Source organism: Coloeus monedula (assembly GCF_965178545.1).
Source record: "Coloeus monedula genome assembly, chromosome: 4".
Lineage (NCBI taxonomy): Eukaryota > Metazoa > Chordata > Aves > Passeriformes > Corvidae > Coloeus > Coloeus monedula.
This window is the reverse complement of record NC_138784.1, coordinates 22,875,699-22,895,826: the sequence shown is the minus strand read 5'-3', so window position 1 is coordinate 22,895,826 and position 20,128 is coordinate 22,875,699. Positions and strand designations below refer to the sequence as shown.

The window sequence follows — 20,128 nt, the reverse complement described above, 5'->3', positions numbered from 1 at the left end:
TGTACAGCCATGAGACTGCCAGAAACATCCATATTTCTTTCTCGTGCATCCCCACCACAGCAGCGTGATCTTCCTTTCCTCTGTCTCATGACCACTGTAAGGACCACAAACCACCTCATACATGGGGCAGAACTGACCAGAAGAGTCTCTCTCTCCTGCAAGAGGTATGATGCTTCCACAGCATCAGCAATGATTCCAGCTTGCTTAAAATTTGAGGGGCTCCAGGAGGATGCTAAGGCCATTTGTCATTTAAACATGATACCCTCTACTGTCCAGGGGCTCCAAAACCTGAGGTGAGAGTTGAAAGCATCTCTCATCCATTTCAGAGACATTTCAGTAAGAAGTGTTTTATTCTTACCCTGGGCTGTGTCAAAATGATGTGATCAAAATATTTGGCTGCAAATTGCTTAGCACCTGTAGTCTTCAGAGACACTCAGAGCAGGTTCAGCTTCTGGGGGGGCTGTCTTGGAAAGAAAGGGATATATTGTGCTGTTGGAGGAAAATTCTTGGGACATTGGATGAGACAACCTGTGTGGAAAGGGGGATAGGATGGAGAGGTCACACAGTGTCTGAGCTGAGGTCCCTTGCACTACTCCAACAACTCCTAATGCTGGATGCACCCTCTGTGTGACCATCCATGAACACAGCCAGTACTGTAGAGAGGAGAAAGAGGATTTTGTAACCGTGTGGAGGCCAGTTTCCTGGACCAGGCAGTGGAAGCCTCTTTGCTCCATCTGAACCAGGCTGAAGACTGTTGTGCTTCATTGCAAGCTGAAGCAGAGCATCACCAAGGAGCTTGCAACCAGCTGGTCGGCAAAGAGGAGAGGCCATAGAGGGAGGAAGTGTGTTTCATAAATGTGGGTAAGGAATATATATTATGAGCATGCTGGGAATAAAAACAAACTTGTACCAGGGAATAGTGCGCCTCAAATTTCAGACCAGTTCCTGTGAGCCCTCTGAAAGCTTATTGCAGTTTTTAAGAAGTCACTGGTTGCAGCAATATCCCCAATGTTTAGGAGTGAGGAATATTGCCAGACCCTCTAGAGCCATGCCTCCAGAAATCTAATGGGATTATTAAGTGCATTTAGAGTTCCTGTTTATTGTTAGAGGCGTGATGTGTTAGCTTGTCTGCTGAGTTGCTTTTGTTCATGCAACGCTCATAAATTCAAAATAAAAAGGAAAAGTAGCCAGAGATCTGCTTTTTATACCAAACAGGGCTTGTTTGAGTCACCTGGTCTTGGTTACACCTGGCTGCTACATTGTCCCTCACCTATGCAGAAGTTTTATTTGCACCATGCTGATGGATGGGCTGTCTGGGAAGGGAAGTGTGATGCAGCATTCAGATGTACTTGTAAGAATTAAGCACAAAGCTTTTGACATTTTGAATGGTTTTTTCTATTATAATGAAAAATGTTGACTTTGTTTTGAGCCAGAATGACAAAACAACTTTTTTATTTACACATCACGTTTCTGGGGGAGGGGAGCATTCAGCTAAAAGCTGGTGTGTTTCAGCCATGGGGGAAATTGCCTTCCTACTGTCTCTCCTTTTTTTATTGGAACAAATAGACACATAGTAAAAATGTGAGCCAGCTTTTTTTTTTTTTTTTTTGCTTATACTATAAAATAGGGAGCAAAGCCGGCTTCCCCTCATTTTCCTTTACTTCTTTATTCTGTCCTGTCTTTGCCAATTGGAAACAGAACCCAGAGTTACTTTGTCTCTGGAAACAGCTCTTGCGGGACTAAACTGTTTTCAATGCTTTCCAAATAGAAGAGCCCTTTGGAGCCTACATGGCCTTCTGAAAGTTTACAGGGGAGGAGGACTGACAAAATAAATTCATGTTTTCTTCTGTCAAGCTTGTTTGGTGAGAGGAAGAACTGGGGAGAAATATTCACAGGGAAATTTATACTGGCAATTTCCCCACTGACTAATCAATATAAAGGGAATTATACACAAATATGAATACAAAAAGCTAGAACTGCCTGTCCTTTTCCTCTCTTTTCTTCTCCAACACTACTGTCAGCCTTCCCCTCACAGGAACAACCTTCTAGAAGTGCTTTGGTGTCTGCATCACGTGGGGAGATAGGAACAGAGCTGGTGGAAGGTGTATGTTCTTCTCACAGCAGTGTTCAACCCCAAAGCAAACAAGGTTTCTCAGTTCAGGAGTTCATCCTTCATCAGTGATACTGTAGAGATGCAGATATGGTTTCTCTAAATCAACAGCAAGAAGAAACAGAAGCGGAAAGCAGCTCTGTAGTGAGACAGCATGAGAACAGGCTTCACGAGTACTTCAGCTGTGATGATAAAGCTCCTTGCTCAACATCAGAAGTTCCCAGTGCTGCACCATATGTTGCTCTCCTTTTACAGAATAAAGATTGAGTATTAAATGAGATCTAGCAAGGAATCATTGATTAGAGTTGTTCCCTGGAAAAGATTAGGAGAACATTTGGTTTTCAGTTTGAAAATTAAATGAAAAAGTAACAAGCCTTGAAGGAACGTTCCAATGTGGTTTTCATCTGGCTTGGCAGGTTTCTCCTGGAGAACAGAAAGCTAAAAGGAGATAGGAATTAGAAAAACATGCTGTGACCCGGATAGAAATTCTTCAGCGAAAAGGGAAACACAGAAGCAAAACGGTATGTAATGAAAGCCAAAAATCTTATTTAACCATGTTTGTCTCTCTTGTTTCTTCTGCAGGGCCAAATATTTCCAGGGGAAGAAGGTGAATGGAGAATTTGATATCCGAGTGGAACAGGTCAGTGACAAGTGAATGTCTCTCTAAGGAATGCATGTGGACAGGGCTAAGGAGAGGTAATCTGTCCCAGGAACAGTAATGAGGCTCATAGCCTGTTTTCTGATGGGCACTGGACACATCCTGTTTCCCTGTTAGCCTTGTTAGACATTCATTTCAGCTGAAAACTCTTCATGTTGGGGTCTGTCCCCTGCTCTGTGTGCTGGTGCAGTGTCTGTCAAACAAAAGTCCCATATTGACTATGACTGGATGCTGTTGCCAAAGTAGAAATTATTATTAACAATCATCATCTGCAGACACCTGACTTGAAAGCAGGCATAAGAAGAGAGAGATGTAGAGATAAGGTGGTGATCCTGAAGGAATCATATGCTTATTTTATACTCATTAGGGCCATAATAATGTTTGGGTGGATAAAGAAATCTGAATGTTGTTTGAATGACCTGATATTTTCTGTTTTTATAAAGCTGTTGATTCTGCATCGTGTATGTACAGATTATTAATGCAGTGGTTTTGAAGACTTTCTCAGGACCCATTGCCCTCAAAAAGGTTTCTTCTCTTTTCAAAGGGGTCCTGTCCTGTTGTCTATGACTGTTCATGAGCGCACATGTTCTTATCAAACTGCTTCTGGGACAGATTTTTCTTTTTTATTGATGTCGTACTTGTCAGTCTGGGTGGTATTAGCAAGAATAATTCTTCCTGGCATTTCTTCATCAAAGTCCTTATTTTGTTGGCTGCCTTAGCAGTTATCCTAAAAGAGTATAGGAAAAATTTTTTAAAAATTTAAATCATGCTTCTCACTTAGAAGATCCAACTGTCTCCATCACTCAAAGCAGGGCCAGCTTCAAAGTTAGACCAGATACTCTTCAAAATGACCTGTTAGTTCTTTCCTAAACCTCCCAGCTCGACCTTTCCCCTAATACTCCTTCTCCTCAAATGTTACTGCACTTGAGGTCCTTATAAAGGAACTGCCTTCAAATGGTTGGTGAGTGCAGAAGGTCAGAAGTGGACTCTGGTTCCCTGCTGGGAGATCAAGTTGAGACCCTTGTCACCACCACAAGGTAGCTTATCCCATTTCCCCACGGACTCCTGTAGGGAGATTTTCCCAGTCTACCTCTTGAAATCCTTCACATAGGCTGAATATCCATGTTTGAGATGAGGCAACAGATTGCTCCAAGCCAAGACCATGATGTGATTCTGCTGGTGAGGACCATGGCCAGGCCCCTGCAGCTTTCATTAAATGCCCACACAGGGACTGCTTCTTTGCCCAAGGGAATGAAGCCCCCAGTGGGCTGGAGAGTTGAGGAACAGAAAACAAGAAAACAAGGATCCTGGCTGTTTCCACCTTTCCCCTCCCTGCCACCCAAATCAGGCAGCCCAGCCTCTGTTTGGTGGGCAGGGAGCTGCTCTTGACTCCTCCAGACCTCAGAAGGAGAACAAATGATGACTTTTACCAGCTGGATCAATCTGTCCAGGGAAACACAGAAGCTGCATTGTCATGGGCAGTCCTTGAATCTGACCCCAGGGCTCTCCTGTGTATTGTTTAGGTGAAGAGAAAGGCACTGCTTCCTTCAGACTCTGGCTTTTTGTCCCCTTCTTTGTTTGGCCATCCATCCTTGCTCAGTATTTCTTGATATTTAATTTTTCTTCATTACTGCAACCCTGTTCGTCTGGAGCCTTCCTGACTTCTTCACCCTCTTCCTCAAGCAGTCCAGGAGCCTAAACTGTTGTGGGAATGGGTCCCCTGAGGCAGAATGCTAACCCTCTCTACCTAAAAAAAAAAATATTCTTCCACAGTTTTCTTATGAAAAAGGAAAAAAAAGGGAATAACTGTTCATCAGTATGGTCCACATCTTTCTCTTTGAGTTCCCAGCTTACCAGTCTTCACTCCTGTAACTCTCCCCTGAATGGCACACAGACTGGGCCATGGAGCACAAGCCTTAACCTGGCTGTTCAGTTCTGAATAACCTCTTCATCAGAGAGCTTGACTCTTGGGCACCTCTTGAACCATTTGGTCTGCTTAGTAAGTTAATTCAGTTTTTCATTTTTCCATTTGATCCTGGTTCAGATAACCACACATTATTAACTCAGCCAGAAATACAGTTTGCCCCAGGAACTTTTTTTAGGTTTTATAGGAGAAAAACCACTTTTGATCTGAAAAGCTAAATAACAAAGAAGTTTGAATGGCAGAAAGCAATGAAAGGAAATATCCAAATGTTAAATACTCTTGAAAAACCACATTGGGAAAAAGCCACTGCCTTATTTTTACTGACCATGCTAACTCTTTTGCCATTCTTCCAGGATGTTCTGTAGCTGGTTTGAAGTTTTTCTCCTCCTCTTTCATATCCATCTTTGTTACATCTTAATTCTTTCTTAGCAAGCCATTTTAGCAATCTGTGGGGGAAGCAGAACAGGATAGTAGTTGATATTTTCTTGAAAGTCATGGCATCACTTACTTGTAATGGAGCAGGAGTGCTGAAAGCAGCACTGTCTCTCCCTCCCTCAGCAGCGGGAAGTCAGTTATCTAATCTGGTTGTACACCCTACCAGCTCTCCAGGCTGCCTCCCCCCTCCTCTGAGGAATGCAGGACATGTGTGATCCTGCTGTCCTGCTCTGTCTGTCCCCCACACCCAGCCCTGTGGAAAGCATTGGCTCATTTCAGCTGAATTTGAGAAACAGGCAGATGTTTCAAGATGCTAAGTTTCTGCAAGAGGTGAATTCAGTTCATATTAGACACTGGGTAATACACAGGGAAGAGACTGTTAAATGCCATCCTGCTGCTCAGGGAGCTGCTTCTGCAAGTCTCAGCCTGTAGGAAAATAGGTTTTATGGACTCTCAAATAAGGTTTTCTGGTTCTTTAGCACTGAATGAATTGCATGACCTCGATAACAACCCCAGGCCCTTGTTCTTCACATCCATTACCCCCAGGAAGAGATAGGGGTTACTGTGGGCAGCACCTGCTAAGGTGCTGGATAAGGAGAGGGCTGGCAGGGACACTGTGGCAGGTACACCACTCTCCTGTCATCCATTAAAATGAAAGTGAAGTCTGACTTTGTTTCCACCTTTGTTTCTTCTCTTCTAATCTTCAGTGTAACACTGAAACCATATTTATTAATGTGTTTTAAAGGCTGCAGGATTTATTATTGTCCACCATTTAGTGAAACCAGGCAGGCAGTGCTATTGCCTTCTTTCTGCTGGATGCAAGGAGAGAGGTGAAAGGCTTTGGTGGTGTAAAGCCAGTCCAAGTGTTCTCCTGTGCCATGGCCCCTTTTTCTTTGGAAGCAGTTTGGATTAAGTTTTGGTTATTTGCATATTTTTCCACTTCTATAGCAATGATTGTCTTTCGTGAGACTGATGGAAACACTGATCCAAAAGTGAAAATCTATTTGACCTATTCCCGTTAAAACCCTGATGGTTTAAGTTTTTACTCAGTGTGGGTAAAGCCCTAAGCTTTAAGGAACAGCTGAGTCTAAAAATACTATCTCTATTTTATGCTAAAAATAAGCTGCTTAGATTTTGATCCACGTTGCTGCTTTTACTTGCCTGGTGATGTCTAGCTTTCAGAACTGCAGTGTATGCATCTCCAGTTCTTTCCTCTAGAAATACAAATACTAAAAAAGTTCTTTCCGAAATGAAAAGCAGAAGTTTGAATAAATGGCTCGAAGGCTAAGGTGAACTTAAAGAATAATCTTAACATGCCACAGGAGTGGACCACATTGCTTTTAGTCTCTCACAAAAAGAATTTTTCTTCTATCTCCTCAGTTCTTCATTGGCCAGAGGACAGGAGGCATTAGGAACCACAGTACACTGAGGAAGAGGAAGAATTACACTATAGGCCTTATGCTCTGTCAAATCGTTTCCTTCATTAGAGAGAAACTAATTCAGCACCTCTTTTCCCACCCTCTCTGTGCTGTCCCAGAGGAAACTAAATCTTGTGTGCTCTAAGGATTCCTGGGGTTTCCCATACAGATCATAACATATCTCATGTGGGGTCTTCTTGGGCATTAGACATGCCCCAAGCCCAAGGTGAATGCCTTGTGGCCATGCATCCCCAGCACAGCCACAGACGAGCAGAAGAGGGCAACAGAGATGGGGCTGAGACCTGGACAACCACAGACCCATCAGACAGGATAGTAGGTGACACTGAGGGTGGGGGGCAGATGAGTGGGACACTTGACACCTGTCTGGGAGAGTGATGTCCACAAAGCAGGAGGTGTGCAGAGCAGGGGCATTGGGATGGCCATGGAGACCTGGCTTATGAGAGGAGACTGACAGAGTTGAGTTTGTTTATGCTGCCATAACAGAGGATAAAGGAGACATCAGTGCTTTTAGTAAATACCCTGGTGCAAGAAAGGGTTTCATGACATGGTGCCAGGCATAGTGAGAGGTTAGACCCTATGGCTCTAATGGGCTGTTCCAGCCCTGTGCCCTGCATGGACCAGTGGGAGACACAGCAGACAAGAGCAAGCAGCACCTCTTAGAGAGAGTGCACCACCTTCAGGGTACCTTTCCTGCAGGTATTTCCCAAAGGAATTTGAATATGTTCAGAGACGTCTTTCCTGACACTGGCTAATGATGGTGGAGTGGGGTGAGAAGTGTGACAGGGGAGCCATGAGGCCAGAAGGTCCATCTACACTTTTATTCCTGTTTGTTCACCCGTCTCCTTCCCACCATTTCCTGCTGTGATGAGGTGGGTCCGTCCGTCCGTCTGACACACATTCTTCTTGCACAGCTCATTCACTTGTTCCCACTGTTCAGTTTATTTTCAGGGAATGATTATTCAGTGAACTTCTATGTACATGCTTCTGGAAAAGTCTTGTGGTATAGATTACGACTCCATTGGCAGCATTGTCAGGAAAAAAGTTGTACTTGGCAGTCACAGAAGATAATTGTAATACAAATCATGAATTCCAGCTCCTTTGTACTTCCCGCCCTAAAGAGGTATTTTCATGTGTGGCGTAAAATGGTCCTTTCAAAAGGTAGTCTGACAGGTCTGTGTGTGATGAAAGGAAAATTAGCCTCTTGTCAAACAACTGTATAATTTTTGTTCATTATATGTTTAGGGCTTGGGGTTTTTTCCAACTGAATGCCAGAAAGCAGTTCAATAACAGCAACAGCAGTTCTCCTAGCTTTGCCACATGCAAGCATTCAGAAACCATGAATAAAGGGACCTGGAGAACTAGCAAGAATGACTCTAAAGTCATTATTTTCTTAAATTTAAAAAAATACTCTCTTCTTTTTCTTTTTTTTAATTTTCATTGACTTTTGGAGGTTTACAGAGTTTATGGTTTTGAGCCATTTCCTGGGATCAAAATATTTAGAAATGCGCTTTTTCTAAACCTCAGATTTTCAGACAGTCACATAACTTCTGAAATGAAAATTCAAGAGACAATTCTGAATGCCATCAGAGCTGATGCACCAAAAGGTGTTCACGCAGGGGAAGGCATCTGGACCTTCAGCACCAGCATTGTCTCTGGGAGAATGCATCCTAGCTTCAGGACTTGTGAAGAGCACTTGTGGAAGCTGCTGTTGAAGCCACAAAGCAGCATTCCCATCGCAGAGGGACTCTCTCCATTCTTTTCTCCCAGAGATCAATCCTGGTGGTACTGGGGGCAGGTGGGGAGCAGGGTGCCTCCCCAAGGAAAAATGTCTCAGGAAGAGACATGGGGAATCAGGATGTGTAATCTCCAGTGCTGCATGCTTGTGCACCAAGCATGCATAGCCCCAACCCTCATCCCACTGGCACCCGTACTATCTGCCCACCTTTCTGCCTGTGCAGGATTTAGGGATTGCTTACTTTCCCCTTGAGATGCTTGCAATGGTTGGAGTGAAATGTGCTGCTTTAGGAATGCAGCCTGATGTGGGCTTTTCCTTGTACATATTGGAAGATCCACCAAAAAATAAGGCATGAAATCCACTGAGGAATGCATGTGATTTGATTATACAGTAGCAACTCCTCAGCCCAAGTGCCTAAGCCATGGCACGGACCAGGCTAGTCAGCAGCCTAGACAAAGCAACACAAGGATTACAGTGGATCTCAGCCAGAATGTGAGCTAGAAAGCAGTCACACTGCTGCATGTATGACAAATCCATACTCAAACATATGGTTGGCAGTATTGCAAATGAAGGGAGTTGTGGACTTTCCAGAGAGAATCCTGGTGTCAGCAACAACTCTGATCAATTCACTGAAAAACGTCATCTACGAGAAAATCTTACAAGAATGGGGCTAGTTTTGTCTAGGGAAAAAAAAAATGGAAGAAGGATGTGCAAGTCTTTCAGGAATAAGCCTTCGGGTTCTGCAGGAAGACATAATGGACACAAAATAATTGCTGTCTTAAAAGGTAAGGGGAGAGATTTAGGTTGGGCGTTGGGAAAATTTTCTGTGGTTATTAAGGTACAGACTGCCTGAGGAGGTTCCTCATCTATGGAAGACAGAAGAGGTTATGTAGTATCTGCACACAACGGCAGAGGCAGAGATGGTCATGCCTTAGGAAAGAGAGAAAGACTGTGTGATGTCTTGAAGTCCTTCCAACACAACTTTCTGTTATTCTATGAAGAATGCTTAAAATACACCTTGAACATGTGCTTCCCTTGAATCACTAACAGGCATAGCTACCAAGCCAGGCATTTCTACCATTTCATGATTTAAAATGGCAAAATCGTCCTTGTTTTAATATCACGAAACAGAAACAGACACTCTAAAATAGCTCACCAAAAAGATCTCCAGCACACAGAGAACACTGATGGAAACTGAGAGTACCTTAAGGTTTAGTCCAAATGATCTGGAGAGTTCTCTGATTCTTAATACCTGAAGTAGGCATTTTTGACAAAACTATGATCAAAGTAGCTGTGGGCATCATCTCATATCTGAGCCTCAAAGAGGTATGAAATATTTCTACTCCCACAGTCTGTGTTACGTTATTCTTCAAGACAGATTGTGTCACATTTGTCACACCTGGTTTGCTCTTGCCCTGAATGTTTTTGCAGCCACTGGCACTGTTGCAAAGCGAGTATAAAACACCACCAGGCTAATGCAGTGCCTTCTTCTGTTCCATGATTCCTAATGCAAGTGACTCTGCAAGGCCACGGGGAGCTGGGCTCTCCTGTTTTATGCATAGTTACCTGTCACTGTATCTGCATGGTCTGCTTTCAAAAACCTCTTTGTCTGCAAGGTAAACTCAGCCTGGAGATGATCTCAGAGTTGAAATCCCAGCCAAGGGAAGTCATCAGGCTACAAAACCCACAAAGTTAAAAATACAGGGAGCACTGGAAAATCAACAGGAAACAATTTCTGCTGACTGAAGGTTTTAGCCTTCTTCCAAACGCCAGCTAGCAGCAGCCTGTTGGATGGGACAAAGCAGCTACATGAAAGCAGCAGCATTCCTTAACTTTGTCTGTTAAAGCAGAAGTGAATGCCAGGAAAAGGTCAGGATTGTCCCTCAGCTCTGATTGTAGATCTGGGTGTTTTGGGGGTGAGATAGCCGAATCCCCCAGACCCTCTCTACACTTCTCTCTCCTTGCCAGGGTTCCCTGGACAATGGTTGCCAAAGGGGATTTCTCCTTTTCTTCTGGCTCTTGACATTAGCAGGGCCTGAAATTGGTCCTGGCAGTTTGGCATGAAGTACTCACCAGCTCGGGGGGTTCTCAGGCCTGTTTGCAGGTCAGGTGTCTGAGCACAGCTTTGTTTGGCCTGACTTCCTCAGGGAAACGCCTGTCACACCAACTTAGTTAGACTGTAAGTGCCCCTCATCGAATGAAGATTGTCTGTTTTCACCCCCAGCAAAGAGGAGTGTTAAGCTCTTTACTACAAACCATTATGGAAAAAAAATTATGGTAGAAAAGCATAAAAATCATGAAAACACAGACCTAAAACTTCCCTTTCTTGCGCTGGTGTTCACATCAGAGAGTGCATTCCTCAGCAGCAGAAGCTGGAGGTCCAGCTCGACAGCACTCTGCTTTCAGAGCAGGACATCTCTGAGGCATATGGAGACACAGAGGTGGGAAAAACATCCTTTCATCTCCCCGATCCACACAACCTCTGGAGCTAACGTGTAAACTAGCAAGCGTGCCTTGACCCAGTGGGGAGATCACTGATGGTGCCCAAAGCATCTGATCTTACTGAATTTGTCCAAGGTGGACTCCTCTCTCCCTAGATCTCCTGAGATTTTTTGAATGTATAAAAGGCAGGTGCCTTTTAGGGGTACATGTTCTCTTATCTCTGATCTGACAGGGTCACTGAAGAAGCGTGGCTGTGGCCAAGGCAACACAGTGCAATCTCTCACGAGTAAAACCCAGGCAGTCACCTGAACCACTGCCAATCCCTCCCTGTGAGTGTGTCTGTGTGTGTATGTGTTTGTGTTTGAAGTAGCATTTATTTCTTGGCAACAGGAATTTTCCCCCTTTTTTCATTGTAATTAGGAGTTACAATGATGTAAGATCATGTAAGGGTGTTGCTTTAAAAAGTTTACGCAGGGCCACAGACATGAAATCTCATTACATCATTGGGTCACCAGTCCGCAGCCATTGCTTTAAAATTACATGGATTTTAAAAGAAGAAAGTTGTAAATTATTTTTTCATTTGTCATCTGGCCTTTGAGCCTTTACAGGTGCACTAGTTCTCCATTGGCAAGTTTTTTCCATGAGTTCATGAGGACAAAACATGCTTTTTTTTTTCTTCCCCTGCCTTTTTTTGCCTTTTTTTAATGTATAAAAGTTGTTCCTGGCACTATCTTTTGGTTCCAGCTAATAGAAGTAGCAGAAGAACATTAAACAGCACAAGGATCTCAATAAAATCATAAGTGTTAGCAGCACCATCTGAGTGTTCTGGTATTAGATAGCTACTGGTTAGAAGATGATTTTACTTCTGCCCAGTCCTCATCATACTAAGTCAGAAAAAATGCCTGAAAAAGGAAGGGGAAAAAAACTGCTCAAAGGGAGAAGACTATATTTTCTGCCTCAAAAAATTAAACCTGTTTGTTTATATTTATATCACAGGCACTAATTTAATATCAGATTTTGAATCTGCATCATGTTAGAAAGGGAGGACCTGCATGGCACTAGAATATTCTAGTTCAAGGTTTACTCATTTGCTCATCAAGACCAGAGTTAGGATTTGAAGCACAAGACTAACTCTGATCAGGTAATCCTGCCATCCTCCTACTGAGAGTGGCCTGAGACCACCAAGCCTTGCTAGCTCTCCAGTCAGGATTATCACTTCTCTCACCCAGCCAGTCACTCTGATTTGTGTCCTGACCTTCACTGACAACTTCTGCAGTCACAATCTCCCCTGTGCCTTTTGCTCCCCACGGCTGAAATATCCCTTGCCAACCTTTCCAGCCTTGTAAGTCGTGCCTCTTTTAAAATACAAAGCGTTTTAATGATTGAGCAGCTCTGTTTATAGCCTGCCCAGCTTTGCTAACTCTTTAATAGTAAAAATCTTAATAAGCAAATCACATCAGGTGACCTCTGCTTATCACCTTCCTGCAACATAATGAGGTTTTAAAAGGTTTAAATCTTTTGTATTAGATTTATAGCTGGCCAGTGGCACAGCAGCCAACTCAGAAATAATTCTAAATTGATGTCTCCAAGTGGAAACTTGGAATTTGAATTCAAATGACCTTACCTCTTTTTATTAGTATTATTATTATTCTTTCCTGTGTGCATTTTTCAGCTTGCTCATTCTTAATTCCTTCAGTACTCATTACTGCAATAAGCCTAATCCTGTATACTTTTACACCTCGAGTGTGGGAGCCATAAATACTTCTGCAGTCTCTCAGGGCAAGCTAGCTATAATTGGATCTCCAGTTGCCTCACAGAAAGGAAAAAAAATTGAAAAAAGAAGGAAAGGCACATTCCAGACAAAGAAAACTCTGCGTCTGTATCCATGTGTTTGTGTCTCTGCTGCCCCTGAGTAACACTTTGTCCTTTTGCTCCACTCCAGGCCGAGTTCTCCGAGTTGAACCTGGCTGCTTACGTCATGGGTGGCTGCATGGTGGACATGCAGGTCATGAGGAACGGCACCAAGGTGGTCAGGTGAGGAGCACCAGTTGGTCTTGAAAACTGGGCTGTCTGGATCAATACTGGGGCAAGCAGGTTGGCCTCAGGGGGTGACAAGTATCTGAGTCAGGGCAGCATAGTCCTGTTGGCTCCAAGGATTCTTGGAAGTGGTGAAAAGACTGGCCTGACTGGTGGGTTTGTATCAGGTCTCAGGTGCACATTATGCCATGCAGTCATTGTTTCCAGTCTAGACCCTTCATGCAACAGCAAATGCCTCCTTCTCAGGTTCTTTTTAGCCTCCAGACTCCCAATAAAAGGGATAACAGATCTTCTCCCTTGGTTTTTCTTGCTTCTCTGTCAACTCACCTTCATTTTAAACAGTGGCTCTAATTCACTAGCCTGCCTGACTTAGACCCTGATCCCATTGGACTACCCTCGCAATAGCCACTAAGCCCAGATGACCAGACCAAGAGCAGCCCTGAGGAGAAGGACTTGGGAGTGTTGGGGGGACGAGAGGCTTGACATAAGCCAGCAGTATGCTCTCACAGCCCTGAAAGCCAACCACGTCCTGGGTTGCATCCAAAGCAGCGTGGCCAGCAGGGCAAGGGAGGGCATTCTGCCCCTCTGCTCCACTCTGGTGAGACCCCACCTGCAGTGCTGCAGCCAGCTCTGGGGCACCCAGTATAAGAAGGACATGGACCTGTTAGAGCGAGTCCAAAGGGGACCATGATAATCGTCAGGGGGCTGAAGCACCTCTCCTGTGAAGATAGGCTGAGAGAGTTAGCATCGTTCAGCCTAGAGATGAGAAGGCTCCAGGGAGACCTTACAGGACCTTCAAGTACCTAAAGGGAACTACAACAGAGTTTTGCAAGGGCATGTAGTGATAGGACAAGTGGGGATGGCTTTAAACTGAATGAGGGTAGATTTTTTTCCTTTATTGTGAGGGTGGTGAAGCATGGGAACAGGCTGCCCAGAGAAGGTGTGGATGCCCCATCCTTGGCTGTGTTCAGCACTAGATGGTGCTTTGAACAACCTGGTCTATTGTGAGGTTTCCCTGCTCATGACAAGGGGGTTGGAACTAGATGACCTTTAAGGTCCCTTCCAATACAAAGTATTCTATGATTCTGTGATCCTGATGCTTGCAGCCTGATTTGCTCCTGAAATACCACTTCTTTTTTTGTGAGAGACTCCCAGTGCTCTGGCTTTGCCCTGTGGTATATCTCAGAGGTAATATCTGTCTCTGCTTGGTGGGGATTTCTGTCCTACTAGCATTACTTTGTAATTGCAGTCATTGCAAGCAGCCTTTTCCCGAGCAATGCTTCTCCAATCACACATCCAATTCACTTTCCAAAAGCATTGCTCCCCCTCTTTCAAGCACCAGAGTGCCAGTAATCTGGAGCTAATGTGACATGCATTTTTACAAGTTCTATGTGAAGAGTAGTGTACATTGTCACATGTGTGTATGATGCCTCTGTTTACACAGCACCAATATTACCTTCCACCCCATTATTCCCAAGCCTTCATCTTTATGAGCTCCTGTTGTTACAACTCTACATTTCATCTTTGATACAATAGCTTTTCTTTGTTTGTGTTGAAATCTTACTGCTGTTCCAAATTAATTTTTCTAGCTGCCCTGCTTCTCTGTGTACAATTCCTTTGCACTATTTGGTGTATTCAGCATCTTTGAGTTTAATACTCTTGACACATTTTATCAATGCTTTTGTCTGTTTGCAACTAGTTCAAAATTAGAGATAGGGACACATAATGTAGCATGCAGTGCTATTCTTGAAAGGGATTCTTAGAACAGCTGACAAACTGTGATTTTGAGCATGGTGGCCTCAGTTTAATTTCTCAAGATGTCATTTCCAGTCCAAACAGTGCAAAGCAAAACATGTCACTGTCAATTAGCTATGACTGTGGTCCATCAATTCATTTCAGGTCCTGACATCTCTCTTAGTACATCCACAAGGCATTTGTTCTTTGGTAAAATGTCATGAGCCTCTGCTAAAAACCTTTAAAGTTGTGTCTGTTACATGCATTTGCTTTCTCCTGTGCCACAAATGTCTGTTTCTGAGTGAAACAAAGCATTGTGTCCCATGAACCAGCCGCTGGAGCGTTCATCAGACAGTGTGCTGTGCTAATGCACTCTTGTGTTTGCTTGCTCATGATGCTGGAAGGTTTCCCAAGAACCATTTCCTAGGTTGATCACATCTTCATTTTCCTTCCTGTGTCTTTCCTCCCAAAGCCATTCATACATCTGGCAGAAAGATCTTGAGCTATTAAACTGAAACTGAAGACAAAATTTATTTCACAAAACTGTCTGGGGCATGGTGTTCATGTTTCTGCTCTCAGTGAATACACAGGTATTCCAGCTAGCATTTTTGCATGGATATTTATTTATGAAATACCTGGGGTTTTGAATGTCATTAGCTCAGGGTTTTTTGTTTTCATACCTGCATGTTTAAGGACACATTTGCCTTGTGGGAAGTGGATTTGGTAAATACACACTTGTCTGGATACGCAATTTATATAGCATATGCTACATGCCATAGTCCTTGCAAGCAGCAAATATTTGTTTGCAGCCTGTGCTGATGTGCCCCTGTTGTGCCCAGCTCAGTGAGTTTAAGAATTCAGGTGACCCAACTTCCACAGCCACTCCTAGCAATACTCTAGAAGGTATAGAAATTAAAACTCTTCTTCACTTCAGAAAGTGAATTGTGGAACTGAGCTGTGCAGAGGCACCTCAGCCCATCCACATGGATGCAGCTGCTTCCCACTCCCTTCAAGTCCCACTATCCCACTCACAGCCATGTCCTGCCTGGCCACAGACACACTTCAGAGTGCCCAGCCACAGGGAGACCCCTTCAACTCACGTGTGCACCAACACTGCTGCTGCTGTCATTTTTTTTCCATCACTTATTAGGCCTCTGTTAATTATTAAGCAAAATATTCATTCCAAAATCGGAATGCTTCTAGATGGTGAAATATAATACTCATCTTGTTTTTTTAATACCCAGAGTCATGGAAATCCCACTGACAATTTATAGGAAGGTAAATACAACATCATCTTGCTAACAACCACATTTGGGATGCCCCCCTGCAGGAGCCCTGCCTGCTTCACATTCCTCTTCAAAGGGAGAGCAATAGAATGTAGCAGTTTAGTGGAAAGACAGTGAATATACTACAGACAAGTAGATTTAAATCACCAAAATAATAAACTTCTTAAGAGCAACAACTAATATTCATATTCATATTCAGCAACCACTGGGCTGTCCTCTCCAATTTGACATTACATTTACTGATAAGCTATCTAACAATTTATTAGCCTATAAAATTTTGTCATTTTGGAGCAGGTCTCCTAGTTCTGTCTTTAAGCTGTAAATACCATATCGCACATGTAAAGCAAAGTTTAAACCAAAGCCTTTTTCTGCTGTTTGCGTAATCCCTTCTGACACCTTGGAGTTAAGGCATTTTTTCAGACCCCATGTCAACTGATTTGAACTGCCCTGGGAAAAAATTGTGGTTCTTTTACCTAAGAATTCTTAAATTCCCTAAGAAGAAGGTATAACAGTCCTTAAAGCCTTCCATTTACCACTTGCATCAGGAAAATTTTAAAAAAAAAAAAGATGCTTTAGAAATATTATTGGCAATTACAGAAAGCAAAGACATGGACATATACATGACTCCTAGCCTGCGTATCTTGAAGTAAGTAGCCACAATTAAGTTACCAAACAATCTTACTGAAGCCAGGCATTACTTTGCTTGCCTGATTTTTAAAACAAGCATGGCTCCAAGAATTTAATTTTACAGTAACAGTGTTCTCGGTCTCCAACTTCTCTTTTTTAGCTACTAAGTTCTGCACATCTGTAGGAGGGGGTGGAGGATTTGAGGTAGTGTCAGCAAAATGTGCTACTGGAGACAGAGGCTATCATCTAACAAATGTAAAAAACTGCATCTGTGTTTTCTGTGCCAGTTTCACCATGGTTTGTGAAGGCTCCATCAGCCTGTTCAGCACATTTCCTTCAGACAGAGAGCTGGCCATGAAGTGCCTTGTGCAGTCTCTAGCAAGCACTTTCCTGTGTTTGTGCCCTGTGACCCTTGCCCTGACTGAGGACACCAGTGGGATGAGCTGGGCACCAGGAGCAGTGTTGGGCTCAGCCAGGGCTGGTGGGGTGGGGGATGTCCCACACATTGGTCCTTATTACCCCAGCATTTATTTGGAAAAAATTGGCAGCAGACCTTCTCCACTGAAGAGTTAAATATGGGAAGCAGGAGGTAGTGTTTATTCATCTCAAAGGATCCCTCACCAGCTTAGACAGCAGCTCTTAACAGCAGGGAAAAGGTGGGTGCAGTAGCTGGAGTACTAAAGAGTGTGTAAAAACAAGTGTGGGTTTATGCCTACTTTTAAAACACTTGGGTGGATTCTTCATCCTCCTCCCAGTGCACACACAACTTCCCTCTGGACAGGTCTACACACACAAACAGAAGGATACAGTGAACCATCTGCAGTCTAATTTACTCTAGAAAGCTCTTGGACTGTGTCACTTTTACTGGGGTTAGGTGTGAGGAATAGGATTTTTATTTTCACATTTCTCTGAAGGGCCCTTCCTGTCAATATTTTGGCAGTGTAAAGAGGCTGTCAGTGTTGGCACTGCACCCACTCTGAGGTGCATTTATGCTTTCAGGATATTATAAAAGTGTTTAAGTAGAAATGAAAATTTGGGCTGTATCTGCTTCTGACAGCAACATTTCGACTCCCAAACTATGATCCCAGGTTCTGTATTAGATTAAATTCAGTCCTCTGCCTGACTTTTGGATTTCACAAGACTTCAGCTATTAATTCCAGTAGATATGGGAATAAGGTGGGGATATGTTGAAAATCTGGACAGCTCTTTTACCTGGGGAATACTAGTGTCTTTGGGAGCATTTCAGACCTTTAAGGATATAAATTAATCATGCACCAGACTGCTCTCATCTCCTGTCTCCCTGTAGAGAGGTCTCTTTTGCCACTGGGGCCGATCATCCAGGAGAGAAAGCACATTCTCCTGTTTGCATGGGACCTGTCAGAGTGGTGGCCATAGCACTTACAGTGTGGTGTGCAGGTTCAATGAAACCCCACAGGACAGACAACAGCTGATGGACCAGGAGATGCCCAGGGTCTGAAGTGGGGAGGACCCTGTGTGGAGAAATGGCCCTGGCAAGTGTAGAGGAGTGTCCAAAATGACAGCAAAGAGGAGCAGCACCAAGGACAAAGCCTAGCTGTGAGGAAGGATCTTTGCTGTGGAATGATGTTTGGTCCTACAGGCCTTGCCCAAATTTGGCCTGTCTGTGTAAGGTGTGTGTCTCTCCCTGCTCACCCTGGGTGATGTGCCCTTGCTACTCACAGCCATGCTGGGGTCAGTGAATTCTCCAGTTTGTCCACACAAGCCCATCCATTCCTGTAACACTGACATTCCCGTTGCTTCCAGCTGATTCAGTGCTTCTACAATGCTCTGGTGACAACAGGACAGCAACCTGTTGAATCACCATCCCAAAAATCCCTGAAAGTGCTTTTTTCCTGCAGCATATTTTTACACTGCAAGCTGCAGTAGTCACAGCATGAGGAAGCAAATCCTTTCACACAAGAGAAGCAGAGAAGAAGCTGGCCAGCCCACAGGTGTTTCCCTGCTATTCAGAGCTTGCAGACTCCAGGAGACATGTAGTCTGACTAAAAAATATGTGCCTGCTCCAGGATGCAAGATTCTTTAAAGTGAGGACACTGTCCTCTGCCCACTGCACCTTTTCCCATCCCAGTAGGTTCACTCACCCCAAAGGTCCATCAGCAAGCAGCTGCCTGAAAGGGGCATGGAGGTTTTCTAACCTACAGAGGCCATGCTTTCTCACCACACAGCAGTTGCACGTTGCTAGAAGGATGTTTTCTTGTCTCCACAGGACTATTTGTTCACAAGAGTTGGTGGTTTCTTGCAGTTCTTCTACAGACACAATGTCCAGGAAGACCATGGGAGTAGCCACTGTTCCTGGACACTGATGTAGGAAGTATTGGTAGGCAGTAGGTCACTTGGTCACTTTCCAGCTTCTCATGTTCCAGGAGGGTTGTGCCAAAGACAAACTGCAGCCTCTGTCTAATCCTTGTCTTTTTTAATTTAACTCTTGACCTAATTAGGGTCTTTTTTTGGATGTCTTTTTCTAGTTATTGTTGTTTGGGGGGTGGGGTTGGGATGTAGTTTTTGTTGGTTGGTTGGTTGTTTTGCTAATTCTAAACCAAATTTCTGCAATTTTCTGTGAAGTTGCAGATAGGAGAAAAAAAATGGCAGAAACTGATTGGGAAAGTTTATGGTTCTAGCAGCCAGATGGAAAAATATGTTGAGCTCATGGTTCTCCCAAGTTTCACAGAAAGTGCCACATGGTGGAGTACAATATGTGCTATGTATTTAACACTAAGAAACATTTGGGCAATATTTTTTCTATTGATGGCATGGCAATCCATAAATGTAATGGAGAAGTGTGTGTAACAGCCTGTAAGCTTTTGAAAATTCAGTTTAGGCAAGAGACCAATGTGCCAAATGACCACTTTCCTCACTGAAATACCCTGCAGAGACAATGAGCTGGGGCGAGATGTCTAACAGGGTACACCCTGGCAAGCTGCAGTTGCATATGAAGCAATTTAACACCTCTAGTAAACATTTATAAACTGAGAAATTATTCCCATATGGGGGATGATCTAACATTGTTTTTCACTAGTATCTCCCCCCTCTTCACCTGTCTGTCCCTGTCCATTTTTTTTTTTTTTTTTTTTTTTGGAGCAGGAAGTACAAAAGAGAAGAGACAGTGGGGTGTGATTATTTATGTATTTATTCTCAGTTACTTCCACCTCAGCTCCTGCTGCTAAACAGCTGCTTGGAGGCCTGCCTCTCCCTGCAGGGTTTGCTGATGTCCCAGATGAATAATGTCCCCCTTCACCTCCCCGGCAGCTGGCGCCCAGCCAACGTGCAGGCAGGATGCTGACAGTTATTGGGAAAACACTTGGCATGCAGACAGCTGCCAGAAAGCAAAAGTCACTCCAAGCAGACCAGGGTGGGGAGCATCTCAGATACTAAACTATTGCCTGACCCTTTTTTGCATTTACAGTAATTCTTTCCAAAAAGGAATGAGATGCCAGAGCCTAGAACATTCAATAATTAGTTAATCCAGGATTAAATACAAGAATGATTTAAAAACTGTGTACATTGCTTCAGTCTTGATCAGCTTTCTTTTTTTATCAGTTCTGCCATAGTTTGTCTCCTTTCCCTGTGGGTTTTTACTAAGGCTTCTTCCAGGGAATGGCAATCATCCTAATGTCACTTCAAAGTTAGCCCTGCAATGAGCATGGTGTTGGGCCAGATGGTTT

General features: G+C 43.7%; 1 protein-coding gene across 2 annotated transcripts in view; it reads left to right on the top strand.

Annotated features, from left to right (window-relative positions):
- SYN3 (synapsin III) overlaps positions 1-20,128 on the top strand; it is a gene marked incomplete at both ends in the record, with an annotated part of 164,925 nt that overhangs the window by 9,491 nt on the left and 135,306 nt on the right. For both annotated transcript variants that reach the window (XM_082280008.1, XM_082280007.1), the window contains 2 exons: positions 2,693-2,750; positions 12,686-12,777. In XM_082280008.1, the coding sequence (XP_082136134.1) occupies positions 2,693-2,750; positions 12,686-12,777 (150 nt within the window). The remainder of the gene's footprint in view (positions 1-2,692; positions 2,751-12,685; positions 12,778-20,128) is intronic.